This window comes from Pristis pectinata, chromosome 25, assembly GCF_009764475.1.
Source record: "Pristis pectinata isolate sPriPec2 chromosome 25, sPriPec2.1.pri, whole genome shotgun sequence".
NCBI lineage: Eukaryota > Metazoa > Chordata > Chondrichthyes > Rhinopristiformes > Pristidae > Pristis > Pristis pectinata.
In genome coordinates, this window is record NC_067429.1 from 7,845,419 (window position 1) to 7,868,953 (window position 23,535).

Consider the following 23,535-nt stretch of genomic DNA (forward strand, 5'->3'; position numbering starts at 1 on the left):
GCAAGTGGGCCGAGGACTGGCAAATGGATTTCAATACAGATAAGCGTGAGGTGATGCATTTTGGAAAGTCAAACTTGAATTGGACTTATACTATGAGTGATAGGGCAGTCAAGAGTGTAATGGAACAGAGGGACCTAGGAGTACACGTGCATAGTTCGTTGAAAGTGGTGCCATAGGTAGACAGAGTGGTGAAAAAGGCATTTAGCACGCTGGCCTTCATCAGTCAGGGCATTGTGTATAGGAGTTGGGACATTATGTTGCAGTTGTATAAGTCGTTGGTGATGCCGCACTTGGAGTACTGTGTACAGTTTTGGTCACCCTGTTATAGGAAAGACATGATTAAACTGGAATGAGAGCAGAAAAGATTTACAAGGATGTTGCCAGGACTAGAGGGCCTGAGTTATAGGGAGAGGTTGGCCAGGCTGGGTCTTTATTCCTTGGAACATAGGAGAATGAGGGGCGACCTTATAAAAGGGTTTAAAATTATGAGAGGCACAGACAAGGTGGATGGTAACAGCCTTTTCCCCATGGCAGGGGAGTCCAAAACTAGGGGTTATAGATTTAGGGTGAGAGGGGAAAGATTTAAAAGGGACCTGAGGGCAACTTTTTCACACAGAGGGTGGTCCATATATGGAACAAGCTGCCAGAGGAAGTGGTTGAGGAAGGTACAATTGCATCATTTAAGAAGCACTTGGGTAGGTACATGGAGGGGAGGGGCCTGGAGGGATATGGGCGGAACACAGGAAATTGGGACTAGCTAGGTGGACAACATGGTTGGCATGGACTCGTTAGGCTGAAGGGCCTGTATCCGTGATGTATTGCTCTATGACTCTGTGACTCTAATATTTTGTAGTCTCAATCCATTAAAATAATGATTGGCTATTTCATTCTTTCTTCTAAAGTGGATATCCTCACATTGCCCCCACATTATACGTATCTGTCAACTTTTTGCCTACTAACTTAACTCATCTACATGCCAGTCCTGGTTCTTTGTGCCATCCCCACACTTGACTTACCCATCCATCTTTGCATCATCAACAAATTTGGCTACAGTCAGTCCAAGTCATTATTTTATGCGGTAAATAGATGAGGCCCCAGCACTGATCCTGGTGGCACCCCTCTTGTGACTGGTTTTCAGTCCAATAATGATTCATTCAACTCGATTTTGTCTTCTGTTGGTTAGCCAATAACTTACCCATGCCGATACATTACGCACAGCCTTTACTGTGGCACCTTACTAATCCCTTTCATAAATCCAGATACAGTACTTCGACTGGTTTCCTTCTATCCACCCTCTCTGTTACATCCACGAAGAATTCTAGCAACTTTATCAACGACAGTTTCCCCACATGGACTCTGCTTGATTGTCTTATCATTGCCTTATGTCTCCTACTATTACCTTCAACTGAGACCACTCTTCAGAAGCATTTCATTGGATGTCCTGAGATTGTGAAAGGTGCTAAATAAAGGCAGTTTCAATAAATCCAGAGCCATTTATTGAAGCAAAGTGACAGGTAATACACCCAGGAGAAAAGAGAGGAAAGTTAAATCCATACTTGCCAGTTTTAAATTTTGCAGGACAACACCGAACACAAAAGCTGCCCTCTGCCACCAAAATTGCCAAAGAGGCTATGGGAGAATGTTCCTATCAAGGTCACAGTAAACTGAAAGGAAGAGGGAGCATGCTCCAGAGGGAAGATGTCTGGAAAGGACCATGAACAATGGGTGTGCATCATGTCACAATTGTTCAGTCAGATAAAACACTGAGAGCAGTCAGAACAATGGAGACAGGAAGTATGCCTTGTTGTTTACAGTCATCAATGCGTGAAACTGAAGAGTTTTCTCTATCCATTTGAAATCCAAATTCTTCCAACATCTGCTGGGTTATTTCAAACTCCTCGTCTGTCAGCTGAGCAATCACAGTCTTCTCAGGAACCTCCTCCTCAACATTCACCAGCTCACATTGACATGTAGGCCCCAGGGGCCACCGATCATTGATTATATTCACCTGGAAAACCAATTGGAATCATAGAGTCATAAAATGACAACAGTGCAGGAAGCCATGCAACCCTTCAAGCTCATGCTAGCTCCTTCTGCAAGAGCAATGCAGCCAGTCCCAATACCCTGGCCTTTCCCTGTGGCCCTGCATTGCTTTTTTCCTAAGTACTGATCCAATTCCTTTTTAAGGCCAGGAATAAATCCGCCTCCTGTCAGGGAAGAGGTTCCAGATGCTCCCCACTCACCCCATATTTCTTATTTCGTTTGTCAATCATCTTAAATCTGTCCTGTGATTCTCAATCCTTGTTCCAATGAGAAGAGTTGTGTCTACCTCCATACTGTGTCCATCCCCATTCTTTCCATAACTTCTTATCACATCGTTCTGTCCTCTGAGGAGAATATTACAGCTTGTCCAACCTTTCCCGGTAAATCCCTCACCTGTGGGAATGTCTGGTAGGCACCAAATCAGCTGCAATTATCTTACCAACAGTTGGGCTCAAACACTCACTGGTCTGCCAGCAAGGGTCCTTAGATACAAAGGGTTGTTGCAGTCCGGTTCAATTATTTTAGATTTTACAGAGAAAGGAGGATTTAGGACTTAAAAAGAAATATTCTATACTGATCAGATCAACTGTGCAGAACAAAATTACAATCTTTATTGTTGTTTCATCCAGTAAAGTTTTTTACTTAAGCAAAAAATGAATTACTGAAGGTACTCAACACGTCAGGCAGCAACTGTGGAGGGAAATGGACAGTTGATGTTTGGTGTCAAGACCCTTCATCACCCATCAGCCCAACTGAAGGGTCTCAAGCCGGAACAGTGACTCTCCATTTCCCTCCACAGATGCTGCCTGACCTGCTGAGTTCCTCCAGCAGTTTGTTTTTAATCCAGATTCCAGCATCTGCAGTCTCCTGTGTCTCAAGCATTTAACTTTACTGAAGTTTTATTTCTTTACCCACTTACGGATTTTAATTCTTACCAGCTTTAGCTGTTTGGATGTAATCTTTGCCATAACACTAGTTGCCAACAGGATTAAAATGTCAGGATCAATTTCTGAAAAAGAAGCAGAATAATTCACACTGTCCTACAGTGGGGTATCCCTTTCTACTCAAGGAGGATAATTTCTCAAATCCAGGGACATTCTACCGAGTCCTTTCTGCACCAGTAAGCCTTTCACTTCCTTCCTGAAGTGGAGTGACCAACATCGTGGGCGACCCTGGAGTTAAAGTTGAGCCAGTGTTTAACAGAGATTCACCACAAACTATTGACGTTTCCACTCAATGGCTCTAATAATAAAGTCTAGGATCCTATTTGCTTTGTATTGTTTTCTCAATCTATCCTATTTGTAAACAATCACATGCTCACACTCACACGCTCACATGCACACATGCTCACACATTGGGAAAACTGACCAAATGCTTGTCAAAGGGTTTGGCTTCGAAGAGTCCTTAAGTGAGATTAGCGGGCAGTGAGGGGGACAGGTTTAAGGAGGAATTTTCACAGCTCGAGGCTGAGGCACCTGAAGGCAAAGGCTGATCTGTTGATTCATTCTCTCAGTGAGTTGGGTTGAAATAGACTTCAAAACTTACCACTGAGTGACTGGATGATATTGTTTACTGTGTGGATGATCTTTTCCTGATCCTGAGTCAAGGTGAGGGGCTGCCCTGGTGGATCAGCCTTCTTAATTCCCAGCAGATCCAGCACCTTCTCCACACACACTCTGTTACTTTCCTCCATCAGATCCAGCACTTGGAGGTCAGGTTGCAGACCTTCACACATCTGGTCAAGCTGAGAACATGAAGCAGGGTCAGGAAAGTGGAGAAAATCTGAACATTGGTCACCTTTTCTGGTCATTACACCTGGAGACTTTGTGCCAGGCAACAAAAACATTTTCCCATTTTAGATTTTCAATGCAGGGATCTACTGTTCCCTTCTGAGGTGTTCTGTGGCTGAAGGTGAACACAGATTCCCCATTCTGTCTCAGTGAAGTATTCTAACCTGACCGTTGTTGTTCTCGGTCAATACATCTCCCCTCTGCTAACAGCAAGGGGTCTGTGTGATATTAGTTTCACCTTGCGAACTCTAAATACAAAAAAATACAGAGTTGTCCTTTAATCTCACTGTAAAGACCATCCTGTTTCATAACATTATATTCCTAAGAACTATTAAACCTCCTTGTTAGAAAATCTTCCCTGATGGCTATCATTAAGCATGCTATAAAGTAGCAACAGTTTGTTGTAGGTGCTTCCAAATTTTGACAGTTTAGTACAATTTACTTCAATACAGAGCATTTCACATTTCTGGCCTGGATGAATTTCATGCAATTTCTCCTTTCTTGTGTAATATGGTGAAAATGTGTCAGGAAATCACCCAAACTGTGGGAATACGATTCAGGTCTTGGTTTAACTTGGGGTTCTGTGTTGCCTTAAAAGGTGGTGATAGAATTTTTAACTTTACGCAGCAGCAGAAAACATCCAATAGCAAATCAGCACCTCAGTTTATGTCCAGCCCTGTATTCATTTCCATGGTCATTGCCAAGACCCACTACAGGGAGGAGAGAGAATGTTGGGTACAAACCATTCCTCCAAGAACAGGAAGATCATCGCTGTTGTCAAGAATTTCAAGGATCTCATTGAGGAGCAGCAGCCTCTTGTCTGCAGGCAGTTTTGTCAGCTCAGCACGAGGGTCAGGATAACATTCTGAAGGTGAAATGGGATTGTTACCAAGACTGAAAAATGAGATCTTTCATAATGTTTTAATCAATTTGATCTTACTTCCTGTAACAAAAGCAAAATCCTAATACAGCACAACTCTGATCATACGCTTCCGACTATTTGGAAATTCTGATGGTTCAGCATCTGGGTCACCAGATGATGTCTCCTGTGCTCCGTTCAAACACAACTGGGCCCTGGTTTCTGTGCTTCCTTTAAACACGTTGCAGCTGCATTTAAAGTCATAGACACAGTTATACAACATAGAAACAAGCCCACAGCATCTATGCTGACCATCGTGCCTATCTATAGTAACCCCACTTGCCTGCACTAATTCCATATCCCTCTATGCCCTGCTCATTCAAATACCTATCCAGATGCCTCTTCGATATTGCCACTGCTCCTGCCCCCACCACCTCCTCCGGCAGATCATTCCGGATAATAACTTCTCTTTGTGTGAAAAATTTACTGCTCCGATCCCCTTTAAACCTCCTCCCTCTCACTTTAACCTAGGCCCTTTTATTTTAGACACTCGTAGCATGGGAAACAGAGATTGGCTACCTACATTATCTATGCCTCTCATAACTTTATAAACTATCATTATCTCTTTCATCCCCCACTCCAGACAAAGCAGTCCTAACCTATTCAATCTCTCCGGATGACTGAAGTCCTCCAATCCAGGCAACATACCTGTGAACCTTTTCTGTGCCCACTCCAGTTCACTAACATCCTTCCTATACTGTGGTGACCAGAACTGCACACAGTACTCCAAGTGCGGCCTAACCAACATTTTGTACAAATGTAACATGACGAACTAGCTCTTACACTCAATGCTTTGGCCGATGAAGGTAAGTGCACCATACACCTTCTTCACCACCCTGTCTACCTGGGTTTCCATTTTCAGGGAACTGTGTACTTGTACCCCAAGGTCTCTCTGTTCAGGAACACTCCCCAGGACCCTGCCATTCACTGTCTATGTCCTGCCCTGGTTTAACTTCCCAAAATGCAATACTATGCACTTAAATTCCATCTGCCAATCTCTTGCCCACTTTCCCAGTTGATCTACTTCCTGTTATAACCTTAGACAACCTTCTTCACTGTCCACTATATCACTGAATTTGATGTCATCTGCAAACTAAATAATCACATCACCTGCATTCTCATCCGAATCATTAATATATAAGACAAACAACAGAGGACCCAGCATTAATCCCTGCGACAGTCTGAGAAACAACCCTCCACTACCAACCTCTGCCTCCAACTGACAAGCCAATTTTGTTTCCAGTTGGCTAGCTAGCCCTGGATCCAATGTGTTCTAAACTCCTGGACCAGCCTACCATGCAGGACCTTGTCAAAAGCCTTGCTAAAGCCAATATAGACACCATCTGCCACCCTGCCCTCGTCAATCCTCTTGGCCACCTCTTCATAAACTCAAATTCATGGGACACGAATACCTGGACACAAGGGCATGCTGACTATCCTTTGCCTTTCCAAATGCAAATAAATCCTGTCTCTCAGAAACCTTTCCAATAACTTCCCCACCACTGATACAAGGCTCATTGGCCTGCAGAGCCCTGACAAATCCCTGCTGCCCTTCTTAAATAAAGGCACAACATCGGCTATCCTCCAGTCTTCCGGTACCTCACCTGTGGCTAACAAGGATACAAAAATCTCTGCCAGAGCCCCAGAAATCTCCTCTCTTGTTTCCCATAACATACTGGGATACCCCTTGTCAGACCCTACGGATTTATCCACATTTATGCATTTCAAGACCTCCAACACCTCCTCCTTTGAAATGTAGACATGCTCCAGACATCACTTTTCCTTCCCCTGAACTCACCAGTTTCCTACCTTCTCCATGGTAAATACAAATGGCAAATTTCCTGTGTTCCCTTTAAACTCACTGGAGCCCCAGTTCCTGTGTTGCTGTCAAACACACCAGGCCTCCAGTTCCCACCCTTCCTTTAAACTCATCAGGGTCGTTGTTCTCAGGTTCCCTTGAGACTCAGCAAAGCTCAAAATCCTGCACTGTCTTAAAATGCACTCGGACCCCTCTTCCTGCAATCCCTTTAAACTTAGAGTTCACTGGAAAACTTATTACAAATACTGTGTAATATCTAAAAATGTGCATGAACTTTTGTTGGGTTATTAATTGGAATAATATACAATAGTCAAGAAAATATACCAGTCTGATACCATCAAGATCCCAAGCATGCTGGATTATTGGAATTTTATTTTATTTGGAACGAAGGGAATTGGAAATAATGAGCTGGGGATTTTAGTACCAAATAAAGCTGATTGAAAGGTTAAGGAAAGGCCGCTCTAGATACCATCTTTGTGATTTTATACAGATACTCATGCTAAAAATACTACAGGTGTAGTACAGGTACATCTAGGGTACAGGAAGTAGATAGAAGGGTGACTGTCAGGTGAGAAAAAAAGTAAAAGAAAGAGAAAAGGCAGATAGAGCAGAGGACCCCGGAGGCTGTTCCGCTAAATAACAGGTTCGCCGTTTTGGAAGCAGTTGAGGGTGATGACCTGCAGAGATCAAGAGCAGTAGCCAGGGCTCCGGCACTGGGATTGTCCTGCTGCTCAGAAGGGAAGGGAGGAGAAGAGGAAGGCAGTAGTGATAGGGGACTCGACAGTCAGGGAAACAAATAGGAGGTTCTGTGGCAGTGAGCATGAATCCCGGATGGTATGTTGCCTCCCAGGTGCCAGGGTCCAGGATGTCTCTGATCAGGTCCACAGTATTCTTGAGCGGGAGGAAATGCAGCCAGAGGTCGTGGTACATGTTGGTATCAACGACATAGGTAGGAAGAAGGATGAGGTCCTGAAAAGTGAGTTTAGGGAGCTAGGCAGAAGGCTGAAGGACAGGACCTCGAGAGTAGCAATCTCGGGATTGCTGCCAGTGCCAAGTGATGGTGAAGGTAGGAATAGGAGGAGATGGCAGATAAATGCGTGGCTGAGGAGTTGGTGCAGGAGGGAAGGTTTTAGATTTTTGGATTATTGGGATCTCTTCTGGGGAAGATAGGACCTGTACAGAGAGGACGGGTTACACCTGAACCCGAGGGGGGGCCAATATCCTTGCAGGCAGGTTTGCTAGGGTGGCTTGGGAGGATTTAAACTAATTTGCGAGGGGGATGGGAACCAGAAGGGTAGGTCAGAGGAAGAAGCGGATGTGGAAAAGTCAGATCTAACATGTAGAGAGGCTTTGAGGAAGGAGAAGCAGAGCACAGGGTATAAAAGTAGAAAGGTAGATGGGCTAAAGCGCATTTACTTAAATGCAAGAAGTTTCAGGAATAAGGGTGATGAACTGAAAGTTTGGATAAGTACATGGGATTATGATATTGTGGCTCTTGCAGAGACTTGGCTGTCACCAGGGCAGGAATGGGTATTGAATATTCCTGCATTTCAGTGTTTTAAAAGGGATGGGGGGGGGGGGGGGGAGAAGAGGGGGAGGGGTGGCATTACCGGTCAGGGATACTATTACAGCTGCAGAAAGGGTGGGTAATGTAGAAGGATCCTCTCTAGAGTCAGTATGGGTGGAAGTTTGGAACAAGAAAGGAGCAGTTACTCCACTGGGAATATTCTATAGCCCCCCGGTAGCAGCAGGGATACTGAGGAGCAGATGGGAGGCAGATTTTGGAAAGGTACAAGAATAACAGGGTGGTTATCGTGGGAGACTTCAACTTCCGAAATATTGATTGGCACCTGCTTAGTGCCAAAGGTTTAGACAGGGCAGAGTTTGTTAAGTGTGTTCAGGACTGATTCCTGTCACAGTACGTTGACAGGCCGACTAGAGGGAATGTCATATTAGATCTAGTATTAGGTAATGAACCGGGTCAGGTGACAGATCTCTCAGTGGGTGAGCATTTGGGGGACAGTGACCACCGCTCCCCAACCTTTAGCATTGTCATGGACAAGGATAGGAGCAGAGAGGATGGAAAGCTACTTAATTGGGGAAGGGAAAATTATGATGCTATAAGGCTAGAACTTGACAGTGTAAATTGGGATGACATTTTTGAAGTGAAATGTACTATGAAGATATGGTTGTTGTTCAGGGATCTCTTGCAAGATGTTAGGGATAAATTTGTCTCGGTGAGGCAGAGAAAGAATGGCAAGGTGAAGGAACCATGGGTGACAAGAGAAGTGGAACAACTAGTTAGGAAGAAGAAGGCAGCATACATAAGGTGTAAGCAGCAAGGATCAGATAGTGCTCATGAGGAATATAGGGTAGCAAAGAGGGAACTTAAGAAGGGGCTGAGGAGAGCAAGAAGGGGACATGAAAAGGCTTTGGCAAGTAGGGTTAAGGAGCATCCCAGGGCTTTTTTCACGTACATGAAGAGCAGAAGGATGACGAGAGTAAAGGTAGGACCGATTAGAGACAAAGGTGGGAAGATATGCACGGAAGCTGTGGAAGTGGGTGAGGTTCTCAATGAATACTTCTCTTCAGTATTCACCAAAGAGAGGGGCCTTGATGACACTGAGGAATGTGTTGGTAAGGTTAATGTTCTGGAGCATGTAGATATCAAGAGAGAGGATATGTTGGAGCTGTTAGAAAATATTAGGACAGATAAGTCCCCAGGGCCCAACGGAATATTCCCCAGGCTGCTCCGCGAGGCGAGGGAAGAGATTGCTGAACCATTGGCTAGGGTCTTTGAGTCCTCATTGTCCATGGGAATGGTACCGGAAGATTGGAGGTTGGCAAATGTTGTCCCCTTATTCAAAAAAGGTAGTAGGGATAGTCCAGGGAATTACAGACCAGTGAGCCTTACATCTGTGGTGGGCAAGCTGTTGGAAAGGATTCTAAGAGATAGGATCTATGAGCACTTGGAGAATCATGGACTGATTAGGGACAGCCAGCATGGCTTTGTGAAGGGAAGATCATGTCTCACAAGCCTGATGGGGTTCTATGATGAGGTCACCTGGAAGATTGATGAGGGTAGTGCAGTAGTTGTGGTCTACATGGATTTTAGTAAGGGGTTTGACAAGGTTCCACATGGTAGGCTTCTTCAGAAGGTCAGAGGGCACGAGGTCCAGGGAGGCTTGGCCGTGTGGATTCAGAATTGGCTTGCCTGTAGAAAGCAGAGGGTTGTGGTGCAGGGAGTGCATTCAGATTAGAGCGCTGTGACTAGTGATGTCCCACAAGGATCGGTTCTGGGACCTCTACTTTTCATGATATTTATCAATGACTTGGAGGAGGGGGTAGAAGGGTGGGTTAGCAAGTTTGCAGACGACACAAACGTGGGTGGTGTTATGGATAGTGTGGAGGACTGTCGAAGCTTGCAGAGGGATATTGTTAGGATGCAGAGCTGGGTTGAGAAGTGGCAGATGGAGTTCAATCTGGAGAAGTGCGAGGTGTTACACTTTGGAAAGACAAACTCCAAGGCAGAGTACAAGGTTAATGGCAGGATACTGGGTAGTGTGGAGGAGCAGAGGGATCTGGGGGTTCATATCCACAGATCACTGAAAGTTGCCTCACAGGTGGATAGGGTAGTTAAGAAAGCTTATGGGATGTTGGTTTTCATAAGTCGTGGGATCGAGTTTAAGAGCCATGAGGTAATGATGCAGCTCTACAAAACTCTGGTTAGACCACACTTGGAGTACTGTGTACAGTTCTGGTCGCCTCATTATAAGAAGGATGTGGAAGTATTGGAAAGGGTGCAGAGGAGATTTACCAGGATGCTGCCTGGATTGGAGAGTATGGATTATGAGGAGAGACTAAGGGAGCTAGGGCTCTACTCTTTGGAGAGAAGGAGGATGTGAGGAGACTTGATAGAGATATACAAAATATTAAGAGGAAGAGATAGAGTAGACAGCCAGCGCCTCTTTCCCAGGGCACCAATGCTCAATACAAGAGGGCATGGCTTTAAAGTAATCGGTGGGAAGTTCAAGGGAGATATCAGAGGAAGGTTTTTCACCCAGAGAGTGGTTGGTGCATGGAATGCGCTGCCTGGGGTGGTGGTGGAGGCAGATACGTTGGTCAAGTTCAAGAGATTGTTAGATAAGCATATGGAGGAATTTAAGATAGAGGGATATGTGGGAGGAAGGGGTTAGATAGTCTTAGGCGTGGTTTAAAGGTCAGCACAACATGGTGGTCTGAAGGGCCTGTACTTTGCTGTATTGTTCTATGGTGTGACCAAACTACATAAGAACATTGCTGACAACTTGTGTTCATAATGTTTTACGCAAGTGTAACAGTGGGCCAGGAAGTTCCGTGGGCCATAAGACAATAAATCAGTAGATCACACACAACCAGCTCTGTAACAATACCCTACAACTACCTGGGGTCATTACAATGTGAGTGTTTATTTTCAGAGTAAGATAAAAATGCTGAATCAGCAAATGTGACTATACACTTACCAATATCGCTACTGAGCAACTCGATATTCCAACCTAATTCTGAAGAAACGGAAACATAGTGTCAGGTATTTGGATAGTTACTCAATCTGTAGGCCAATGAGTTGAAGAAATTTAAACAATTTATCAGTCTGATATTCAAAAATTCACTTCTTAGTTTGATATCATCCTTTGACATACCCAGGGTGCCATTTTCAGTAATCATCAGTGAATGGACCTTATACGCAATAGTCGTTCCAGCTGGAAAGCTTAACGTCTTCTCCTTAGTTACGCAAAGTCGACCTGCAGCCTAGGGTCACAAAGAAAATTACAATATTTAACTATGAGAGTTAATCTGTTGAAAACTGAATTTGCCAGGAAGTCAACCTCTTGGAGCAAGCGTGGAGGGGATTTACTGGACGTCCATCAGACTGGAAGGATCTCAGTTATGTGGAAAGACAAGGGAAAGTGTAAATATTCCACAAACCATTGAAATCCATTGTTCCCTGTAGCAAAGAGGATGAGGGGTAATCTGATGGAGGTATATAAAAGAATGAGAGACGTACATTGGGTAATCATAAGGATCTTTTTTTCCTGGTGGGCATGTATAGAACAAGACAGGTTTAAGATGAGAGGAAGTTTCAAAGGCGATCAGAGGAGATCGGAGAGAAGACTTAACTGAAACATAGAATGAGAACAGGATGTCTTCACTTGTGGCAGAATCTTTCACCACCTTTCTTATCAAGTATCCTTCTACCCATGTTTTATTCCAAAGCAGATCACCTATTAGGATTGAGTGTTTAAAAATAGGGCTTTGAGTCTTTGGAATTCTCTTCTTCAAATGGTGATGAAAACAAAATCTTTGACTGTTTTTGAAGGAGAGGTAGAAAGGTACTTAAAAAGGGGGTGAAAGGTTGCCCCTGAATGGGCAGAGTTGCCGTTACAGTCGGATCAGCCACGATGGTGTCAAATGGTGAAACAGGCTTGAGGGGCTAAGTGTCCTCCTCCTGTTGCTAATTCATACATTCATATATATATTCATCTAAACTGCCAGCTGAACTTCCAAACAAATCAATATTGCAAATGTGCTTTTTATAGCTGATTGATAAAGTGCAATGGTACTTCCCTTCTGTACATTAAGTAGTACTTTCACTCTTGCAGCTCCCTTGGAAACCCTGGTTAGAGAACATGGCTCATCCAGCTCTACCACTTCTGATATGAAATGAATAATTGTACTCTTCAGTTGTTTCACAAAGCTGTGCTCTCTGTTCACTTTCCTGAAACGATACAGAGCAGAAAAATGGTACCCACCAGCTTTGTGAAGGATCGATTAACAGAGGAGGTAGTGGTGGGGAAATTATACAATAGCATCATTTTGGAGATTGCTCATTATTCACCCAGTCTCTCACACAAGAATCACGTCAGAGTCATTTTCAAATATAACAACAATTGAAATCATTCAGTGTTTACTACTCCTGGTATATCTTAAATCTGGTGGTATTACCCCCTGAAATTTGTACCGTTGTCAAGTAGGCTCTTCAAATTGACCAATGTGCTGAAGCAGTAGCACATCATTAGCACGAGCCAGAACAATACCTGCTCAAGAAACAGCCAGATAAACATTTATAGCCAGGTAATTGGCTAATTGGTAATTGGTTTATTATTGTCACATGTACTGCCATACAGTGAAAAGCTTTGTTTGCGTGCCAAAACAGAACAGGATGCAGAATATAGTGTTACAGAACATTGGGTTATGGAACATCTCTCCTCAGCCAGCTGTCAAATATTTGGAATGTTTTCTGACATTCGGAAACATTCAAAGACTATTGGACAATATTGAATCTCTTAAATTTTTTTTGAAGTTCCAAACAAATCTGGTCTGGAAGGAGCAGCCATTGGATATCATTCTCTGATACGCAGAAAGGTAGAATGTTACAACACACTGACTAACTCTGCATGAAAGTGCAAAGTACCCTTTTTCTGTGTGAGTCAGTCAATTACTGTGAATAGCTGACCTGTTTTGGTACAATACATAATTACCTCGCTTTACTAACATCCAGCAGCATCTTTTCAGAGACTATTTGCTTTCGCATTTTCATGGTGGACACGGCATCTGACGCACTTCTCGATACATGTACTCCTGCATCCACATTACAGACATTCACATTGGCTTCTCCAGTGACTGAGGTGTTGAAAAGCCCGGTGTAGCAGGCAAAGATTGAGCTGCTCAAACCTAGAACAAAATAATTCCATTGTAAGCCCTTGATGGTAGTTTTCCATTACAACATCAGAGAAATAGCCAGCCCTGTTGTTAACTAAGACACAGACAACAACTTCTGTCATCTGCACATGTGCATTTAAACATGGAGCAGGAAGTTGTCGTCATTGATACAGGGACCCTCCACAGGTACTTTGTTATGGTCTTCACTGATGGAGGTGAATGAACTCTCTGGCTCTGAAATAAGTTATAAAATATAACATGTAGAATACAAATTGTGTCTGGAGTTCCAATTCCTCAAAATATCATAGAAAAATATCATGGTTTGTAAAGTAATAAAAATGTTCAAATGTCATCTGATTTGTACATGTAAATTTTTATTTTGCTTTCTATAAAATAGTATTAAAAATTATTGTTATTTTTACTTCCTGGTTTGCTATCTTTGTTGGATAACACCACCACAATTGATTGCTCAGTCTTCCTGATGATGACGTTATTCCAGATCCCGACTGATGGTGCACACCGTAAATTGTGTCAGAACGGGCATGTCCAAACCACAGAGCCCACTACAGTTTGGTGAGAAGCTTTCTTCAAGGCCAGGGGGGACCACCACCCTTTCACCATTAACTGGAAGATGTAGGTTATTATTTCACTCTTTCCTTTGCTCTCCTGATTCCAGATATGAGTGCTGGGCAATAACTTGGATTATCTAATAACTATCAATACTTACTTCCTACTCACACATGGAGTTGGCCACTTGGGTGGGGTACAGGCTTCAGGAACTGGAAAAAATATACCCGCATGTGGTTAGCACCCTCGGTGGGTGGGGATAAAGGAAGAAAACTGGAGGATGATAGAAGGCATTGTAATTTTCGACTGTAGCATGAAACCTGCTCACACAACACCCTCCCACCATTACTCAATTTTTGTGTTTTTTTAAACATTAAACCAAAAATGAGAAAAACTTTGGTGAGATGTTTAATGATATTGAGCCAACATCATACTTCAACATCAAAATCAATCCACATTGTTCATCAAGCCATCGGGATTCAAAATGGCTTTTATTTCAAATCAGGAGATGTGTATATCGCTCTAAAAGCCAACAGTTATTGTCCATTCCTTATTGCCACATGAACTGAATGGCTCGCGAGGCAGCAGGGGATCACATATTTGTCAGACCAAGTAAGGATGGCAGCTTTCAGCACAAATGCCCAAGAAGCTATACATTGTTATAACAGGTAGGCTAACAATCTGTAGCTCCTTGGACACTTATACTGTCGGCAGCTTTTTATTCTGGCTTCATTTAGTTTTTTTGAATTTAAATTCTCCTGTTGTCACAGTGCGACTCTGGAAAACTGACATTATTCTGGGCAACCTCTAAGCAACCATCTTTTTACAATGTTACTTCACATCTGTAAACAACTTAACGTGTGCAGACTAGACTGGATCCTCAGGACAATGTAAAGAAATGGCAAATATTACCAAAGTCTAAATCTTGGCCATCCATCAATATATCAGTCAACGTTAGGGCCTGTGGAAAGTATTGGTATGTTTCGAGACTGAAACTTTTCTTTACTTTCTTCACGAGATGAAGAGGCTTGCAGTATTGAGAATGATACGGGCTTGTTGCAGGAACCAGTGTGTAACCATCCGGGTCAATCTCTTTCACAATTTTCTTGGTTGCCTCGTGAAACATGATTCTAAAAATCAACAAACATTGAGTGTAAAATTAAAATGGAAAACACTGGAAATAATTGGAGAACACAGAATAACAGAGCAATAAGTTTCACATCAGTGGTTGGGAAAACCCTGGAAGTTATTATTAAGGAAATGGCATTAATAATAGGATTGGGCAGAGTCAGCATGGATTTATGGAAGGCAAATCATGTTTGGCAGATTTGTTGAGAGGTTTTTGAGGTTGTACCCAACAGAATTGACGAGGGAAACCCATGGATTTGGTGTATTTGGACTTTCAGAAGTGCTTTGATACGGTGTGTCACAAGGGTGTTTTTAAACAAAATTAGGGCACATGGGATTGGGGTCAATATAAAGGTTTGTTGATATGTTAGATCTTGTATGTTTCAAAACTTGAATTAGACATGTTCCTCCTTATGTCCACACTATTTACAACTCAGTTACAAGGCTGGTCTCAGAGCCAATTCTATGCACATTAACTTTTTTCCACTGTACTCAGATTCACACTTTAATCTGTTCTGTGAGTTTCACAGACTCATTCTATCAAAGTAGAAGAATTTTATCTGTTTGATGGCTGCCGCCCCATCCTTGTTGCCAGTGTGAAGTATGTGGATTCCTAATGTCCAATACAGTTCCTGCACTGACTCTTGGGAACATACAGAGCATATACTTAAACATTTTAAATTATAATTCACAGGTTTACGCTGCAGAACTAGAGACAAGATACTGTGCAGCATGATAATTGCTTCAAGGTTCAAACCATTCCACACATGGGTTAACTTACCCTTTTCTCATTTGCCCCAGTTATTAGCAAAAGGCCAATCAAGATTTACACCAACATGCGCCTTGCTGTTGAAGAGCATTTCTCCGAAGCAGAATGAAACCAGCAAAATGATTGTTGCTTTTATACATCATCCTAAATGCTGAATTGAGGGAGGTCTTCACGGAAGCAACCTCAAACAGAATTTGACACCAAAGGATTGCAGATCTTCTGACCGATGCATTGATTTGCACCATAACCAAAGGTGTGTTCGCTGAGACGAGCTCGTGCAGCATGCCAGAAAGAAACATTCAGCACAGACAGGTAAAACAGTCCACACTTTCTGGTGTTTGAATACATGCTCCAAATGATAGTCTCTTTCTAAAGAGGCTAATTCTTTGAATTCTTTGTTAGTAAGTCGAGGAAATGGAAATAGCAGAGAGATTGGAGAACTGGCAGTGTGAACATGGAGTGTCCATTTCCAGTTAAGGACACACTGACTCAGTTGTTTCAATTGTCGTGTGGTGCAGTGGTGTTGTGTCAAAGTGTCTCGTGTACAAATATCAGGTGCCACCACAACATCATTATAGACCTGAACCTCTCAATGTGCAAGGTCAGAGAGGGATTTCCACATTGTACCAGCAGATCTTGACCAGACCCTGGCATAAACTGTACAAGCCCAGGACAGTGTCAAATTTGTATCATGATGTGTTCACAGGATTCTGTCGCCAAACAATTAGAAGACAGAGATTGTACTCGAGTTTAGGAGAATGAGAGAAACAAACTAAGTCTTTCCCAGGCTTGGCGGGGTAGATGTTTCCCCTGGCTCGAGTGTTCAGAACCAGGGCTCTCAGTCTCAAAATAAAGGTTGGTCATTCAGGACAGATGAGAAGAAATTTCTTTGCTCGGACGGTCGTGAACCTTTGCACTTCTGTCCCTAGAAGGCTGTGGAATCTCAGTTGTTGAAGCTAATTGACAGAGATCAGTCAATTTTTGAACATTAAGGAACTCAAAGAATATGGAATTAATGCAGGAAAGTGGTGCTGAGGTAGAAGATCAGGCACAATGTCACTGAAAGACACAGTAAATGTGAGGGGCAGAAAAGCCAACACTGGTTCTACTTATGTTCTGATTTCTTATGTTTGTTCTTCAAACTTCTTCAATCAACATGAGCCAATTTTTGACAGCTGAGGAACAGTAATTCACTTCTTCCTGTTCTTAAACTTTGATGGAAAATTATGTGTGTGTCTGTGTGTGTGTGTGTGCGCGCTAAGTACGTGTGTATGTATGTGTGTGCACGAGTGTGCGTCTGTAAATATGATACATTGAGAAAACAATTTAAATGCAAATAGGATCCTAGGCTTTATTATTTGAGACAAAGAAGTTAAGGGTGACTTTCAGTGAAAGAGATTCGAGGTGAATCTCTTTTAACTACATGCTCAACTTTAACTCAGGAGTTGCCTCGGATGTTGGTCACTGCAATTTAGGAAGGAAGTGAAAGCTTCGTGGTGCAGAAAAGACTCAGTAGAATGGTCATGGATTCAAGGAATTATTTTCCTTGAGCAGAGAGGGATACTCCATTGCATGACAGTGTGAATTATTCCACATCTTTTTCAGAAATGGATCCTGAAACTTTAATCCTGTTAGCAACCAGTATTAAGGCAAGGATTATATCCAAACAGCTAAAGCTGGTGTAAGGAAAGAGTTAAATTAGCCAAAAGTAATTTCTGATTCCTCCTTAGTATGTTAGGTGTTTCTAAGTTAGGTGTTTAGGCTAAAGATTGTGAGTGATAAGAAGGTACAGAGATATGCTGGTACCACTGAGGAATGGATTAGTACCGGTAAAAGTAAAAGTACTGCACCCTGGTTGGTTCCTCAAATATTGCTCAAAGAAACCATTCCCAAATACACTCTGTGAACTTATCATCAAAGCCAACTTTGCCAATTTGATTTGTCCAATCAATAGAGTGATTAAAATAGACAATAACTATTAGAATATCTTTCTGTAAACCCCCGTTATTTCTTGATCTACAGTGGAGGTCCTCCTAGGGTGCCTATACACGACCCCCACCAATGAATACTTTTTAAGATATCTCTATTAGTCACATGTACATTGAAACACTCAGTGAAATCCATCTTTTGTGTAGTGTCCTGGGGGCAGCCCGCAAGTGTCGCCATGCGTCCGGCGCCAACATAGCATGCCCACAACTTCCTAACCCTTACGTCTTTGGAAAGTGGGACGAAACCAGAGCACCCAGAGGAAACCCACGCAGACACGGGGAGAACGTACAAACTCCTTACAGACAGTGGCCGCAATTGAACCCAGGTTGCTGGCGCTATAAAGCGTTACGCTAACCGCTACACTACTGTACCTGCTTACTCTTGCTATTTCCAATCTCCACCCAGATTGATTCTACATCTCAGTCTTCTGAACCAATATCATATTCACCACATCAAATGATCATATCATTTATTACCAGAGCTGCCCACCTCCTTTCCAGTTCTGCCTATCCCCCTAAATAGCAAACACCCCTGAACATTCAGTTGCTAGTGTTGTTCACCCTGCAGCCACTGTCTTGATGATGGTTATCAGATCAAACCCATCTGTACATTCATCTACATATTTTCTTATGAATGCTGTGTGCATTCAGATAAAGAGCTTTTAAATTTTATTTCATCATTTTTCCTGACTTGAACTCTATTTGCTGGTGCATTCTTATGTTTGTATGTTCCGCCCCTTTCTGATACGCTCTGGTTATCAATACATCTGTCGTTAGCCTGCACTATTGTTTCTCCTAAATGCCCCTCCAGTTGATTCCGTGTCCTATGTTCAGTTTAGCTTTTCTCCCTTCTGATTATATTGTCAGTCTCCCAAACCCCTCCCAGGCTAAGTTACAGCTACTGGATACTAACATACTTGAATCGTATCCAAACATAACAAGATCATAACAAGAACATAACAGATCACAATCAGTGTGGATAGGTAGCAATACCTCCAGCACAATGATTCTCAACACTGGGGCCCCACAAGGACAGGTGTGTGTTCTGCTGACTTCCTCTTCCTGAAGTCCACAATCAATTCCTTTGTCTTGCTGACGTTGAACATAGAACACTCCAGCACAGTACAGGCCCTTCAGCCCACAATGTTGTGCGAACATTTTATCCTGCTCTAAGACCTACCTAATCCTTCCCTCCCACATAAACACATGAATGATAGAGAAATGGGGAGCTAAGAGTCTCTTAAATGTCCCTAATGTATCTGCCCCCACAACCTCTGCAAACAGTGCGTTCCATGCACCCACCACTCTCTGTAAAAAAAACTTACCCCTGACATCCCCCTTATACCTTCCTCCAATCACCTTAAAACTATGTCCCCTTGTGTTAGCCATTGTTGCACTGGGAAAATGTCTCTGACTGTCCACTCGATCTATGCCTCTTGTCATCTTGTACACCTCGTTGAACATAGAACACTACAACACAGTATAGGCCCTTTGGCCCACAATGTTGTGCTGACATTTTATCCTGCTCTATCTAACCCTTCCCTACCACATAGCCCCCTATTTTTCTATCATTCATGTGTCTATCTAAGAGTCTCTTAAATGTCCCTAATGCATCTACCCCCACAACCTCTGCTGGCAGTGCATTCTACGCACCCACCACTCTCTGTGTAAAAAACTTACCCCTGACATCCCCCTTATATCTTCCTCCAATCACCTTAAAATTATGTCCCCTCGTGTTAGCCATTGTTGCACTGGGAAAAAGTCTCTGACTGTCCACTCGATCTATGCCTCTTATCATCTTGTTCACCTCTATCAAGTCACCTCTCATCCTCCTTCTCTCCAAAGAGAAAAGCCCTAGCTTGCTCAAACTATCCTCATAAGACATGCTCTCCAACCCAGGCAACATCCTGGTAAATCTCCTCTGCACCTTCTCTAAAGCTTCCACATCCTTTCTATAATGAGGCAACCAGAACTGAACACAATACTCCAAGTGTGGTCTGACCTGAGTTCTATAGAGCTGCAACATCACCTCGCGGCTCTTGAACTCAATACCCTGACTAATGAAGGTCGACACTCTACATGCCTTCTTAACAACCCTATTGACCTGCGTGGCAACCTTGAGGGATCTATGGACGTGGACCCCAAGATCCCTCTGTTCCTCCACACTGCAAAGAGTCCTGCCATTATCCATGTATTCTGCCTTCAAATTCGATCAGCCGAAGTGCACCAGCTCACACTTATCCAGTCGCGTGATCGTTTATGATCATAATGCTCTATTAGCCCATGCAGTTTTGCGCCCAGTGCAATGTGCATGCAGGACTTGTGGTCCCACCTCCTTCAACTGACTTCCATGACCAGACAGCCGGAAGAGGATCACTTGTTTCCTCAGCACCAATCCAGTGGGTAAATCAGTTTATTATTGTCACATATGAGGTACAGTTAAAAACTTTGTTTTTCATGCCATCCATACATTAATTCATCACATCAGTACATCAAGATAACGGTTATAATAGGAGATCTATAGAGAGCAGCTTGAAACAAGTCACCAGGGTCTGGCACCATCTTGCATGAAGGTTCAGTTTAATTGGTTTCTAAACCAGCTGAAGCTTGCTAGTACTGATTGATATCACGCCAGCAGTAGTTTGGGAAGGTTCCAGAAGTCACGGCAGTGCACAGAAAGGAGTAAGCATCACATTTTCGGACTCTGTTCCAAGTGCCTTGAAGATAGAGAGGACGAGAGAGGTCCTCGACTAGCTGGGGCCTAGGAAGTTCCCCAGTCCTGTGGTCAAGTGGCAGTAGGAGGAGTTTGCACTCAAGGTCAATGCCAGAAATGAGGTTTCAAAGAACAAGGATGCAGCGTCACAAGACCAGTGGGATCACGCACACGGTGAAGGTCAGTGTAATCATCATCCCAACGGCATGAACACCGAAATCTCCAATTTCAGGGAAACTGCTCCCTCTTCTTTCTCTTCTCTCTCCTCCAAATCTACCCAGTTCCTCCTACACTCATCCCAGCCCCATCCTCCTGTTTCTTTCCCCTCCCCCAACTATTCCCACCCGCCCTCCCCACCTCCCTCACTTGGTCCCACGCCCCACCTTCCTCTCCTATCAGATTCCATCTTCTTCAGCTCTTTGTCACCTCCACCTATCACCTTCCAGCTTCTATCACCATTCCCGCTCTCCCCTCCTCCACCCGCCTGTCACCCTTCCTCACCTGGATCCACCTATCGCCTGCCAGCTCTTGCCGCACCCCTTCCCTCCACCTTTTCATACTGACTATCTCACCTCTGTCTTTCAGTCCAGATAAAGGGTCCTGACCCAAAACATCAACTGTCCATTTCCCTCCACAGATGCTGCTTGACCAGCTGAGCTCCTCCAGCATCTTGTTTGCTGCTCCAGATTTCAGCAACTGCAGTCTTATGTCTCTGTGTAATCATTATTCAATCCCATTTGCCAACCACTAGCCTTGCACACTGGTTAATGCTGTGCATCCATATCACTCCCCTGATCCAGTCTCTGTCAATAAAAGTTCTCACCAATAAATGGCCTGCCTCATCCTCACACACACACTAGTTAAAGCCTCACACTCCTTTCACACACTATCAACCAGTATAATTATGGCAAACACATAACTCTGACAGATTTTAGACACTCACGAATGGTCTTTTCTCACAGGGGCAGCTGACAATCAGGGACTTCTAGCATACTGCCCCGTAAATCTGACTTGTACCCATAACACCAGCAACCTAGCAAACAAAAGCACTGTAACTCTAATTATCAATAGTGTTGGTGACAGTCAGGCACTCCATCTTAACTTTATGTGTAGCGATGGGTACTCATACAAATTCATGGCCGGAATTTTTGGAGCTAATCTAATGCTTTACCTCTGAAGGCTAGTGACGGCTGCAGGTGTGACACGCGGATGGAGATATTGACACCCTCAGACTCACAGCTGAAGGGCTGCCTCACCTGTAAGGATTGCTCTCTGCTTTCCACAGAGACCGCTCTCTCTGCAACTCCCTTGTCCACTCGTCCCTCCCCACTGATAACCCCCTGGCACTTCTGCCTGCAACCGCACGAAGTGCTACACCTGTCCCTACACCTCCTCCCTCACCACCATTCAGGATCCCAGACAACCCCTCCAGGTGAGGCAGCGTTTCACCTCTGAGTCTGAGGGTGTCATTTATTGCATCCGATGCTCCCGGTGCGGCCTCCTGTACATCGGTGAAACCCGACGCAGATTGGCTGACCGCTTTGTCGAGCGCCTTCACTCTGTCTGCCGCAACAGCCAGGACCTCCTGGTGACCACCCACTTCAATTCCACATCCCACTCCCATACTGACATGTCTATCCACGGCCTCCTCTACTACCACGTTGAGGCCAGATGCAGGTTGGAAGAACAACACCTCATATTCCACCTTGGGACTCTCCAACCCGATGGCCTCGATTTCTCTAACTTCAGGTAACCCCACCCTTTCTGTTTCTTCCCCCCCCCCCCACTCCATTGTCTTCCCTCATTCCTGTAGCTCCCTTACTCCTCCTTGATGACCCACCCATCTCCTCTCCCCTCCCCTCCTCATTCTGGCTTCTCCTCTCTTCCTTTCCAGTCCTGATGAAGGGTCTCGGCCCGAAACGTCGACCGTTTATTTCCCTCCATGGAAGCTACCTGACCTGCTGAGTTCCTCCAGCATTTTTATGTTTGCGCGTTGCTTTAAACAACAAAGTTCTCCAAAGTTCAAAACAGACGTTTGGAATTAAGACTGACCTGGTGTTGGTCTCAACTAACCAGTTGTTATCTCAGCAGATAATTCAGCAGATCACTTCATCCGCTTTACAATTTGTCTAAAACAAATTGACGCCGAAACCCGGGGTACGAGCCGAGCCGCGGGAACGCCCAACCTCCGGGTCCCACTTACCTTCTGGGACAGCCGACTCCCCACCGAGGTCCCGGACCCGACTGGGTGCAGCCGCTCAATCACTGGTCGTCTTGCCAGAGACGCGAACATCCGCAAAAAAAAATTAACAAACTGACGTTTAGCCATATAAGGAGATACTCGGGCAGCTGACCAAATTCGACATCAAAGAAATAGGTTGTAAGGAGCATCTTACAGAGGAATAGTGGAGGGAATTCCAGAAGTTCTTCACAGCTGAAGGTATGACCCTCAACGGTGATTAAATTCAGGGATAGTCAAGAGCCCAGAAATTGAAGAGATTATAGGATAGAGGAGGTTACAGGGAAACCTTACATTGTTGCTTTGCTCTCAGTTCAGATATGGGGAAGGATGCAGGTCAATGAACGCAGAGTCATGTATTCAACAAAGAACGAAGTCGTGTTAATCCAAACCGCTCTGCTGACCCCACTCGCTTCCAATCAGTTTTGGAATTCTTATCAATGTTTTCCAGTCCCTCCATGGTATTGTTTTACCATATTCCTTGACTATCCCTGAATTTAATCACCATTGAGGGTCATACCTTCAACTGTAAAGGACTTCTGGAATCCCCTCCACTACTCTTTCCTCTGTAAGATGCTCCTTACAACCTACTTCTTTGATGAAGATTTTGGTCAGTTGCCTGAATATTTCCTTATATGACTCAACGTCAATTTGTATTTGAAAACATTCCCCTGATATGTCTGCTAGCCACCAGCCCTCGAATTATATCCAATAACCAGGATTTAATTATTTGCGTACGCACCCTTGTCCAAGACCATATTGCTCCTGTTAACCATCTGACATCTGTAAGAGAAAACTGCAGCCCTTACCCTAATGAAGACCACCCTCCTAGCCCCAGTCCCTTTGTCAAGCACTTCCTTC

General features: G+C 43.9%; 1 protein-coding gene across 1 annotated transcript; it reads right to left on the minus strand.

The window, feature by feature from the left end:
• Positions 1-1,513: 1,513 nt before the first annotated feature.
• Positions 1,514-22,731, minus strand: LOC127582904 (uncharacterized). The gene is made up of 10 exons (XM_052038546.1): positions 22,639-22,731; positions 14,750-14,967; positions 13,090-13,282; positions 12,175-12,326; positions 11,251-11,358; positions 11,074-11,112; positions 4,577-4,698; positions 3,589-3,787; positions 2,979-3,052; positions 1,514-2,008 (listed from the first exon to the last, which is right to left on the minus strand). Exons 2-10 carry the CDS (start codon positions 14,961-14,963, stop codon positions 1,748-1,750), a joined length of 1,362 nt encoding a protein of 453 aa, XP_051894506.1. The 5' UTR covers positions 14,964-14,967; positions 22,639-22,731; the 3' UTR covers positions 1,514-1,747.
• Between the last annotated feature and the right edge of the window lie 804 nt (positions 22,732-23,535).

What these genes read in the sequence shown, in the direction of transcription:
- LOC127582904 (XM_052038546.1), bottom strand. Translation starts at nt 14,963, where the DNA reads ATGTTTCACGAGGCAACCAAGAAAATTGTGAAAGAGATTGACCCGGAT. An exon ending in TACTGAAAATGGCACCCTGG is followed by an intron (nt 11,113 to 11,250) that starts GTATGTCAAAGG and finishes CCGTTTCTTCAG; the next exon opens with AATTAGGTTGGAATATCGAG. An exon ending in CATCCAAACAGCTAAAGCTG is followed by an intron (nt 2,009 to 2,978) that starts GTAAGAATTAAA and finishes TTGGTTTTCCAG; the next exon opens with GTGAATATAATCAATGATCG.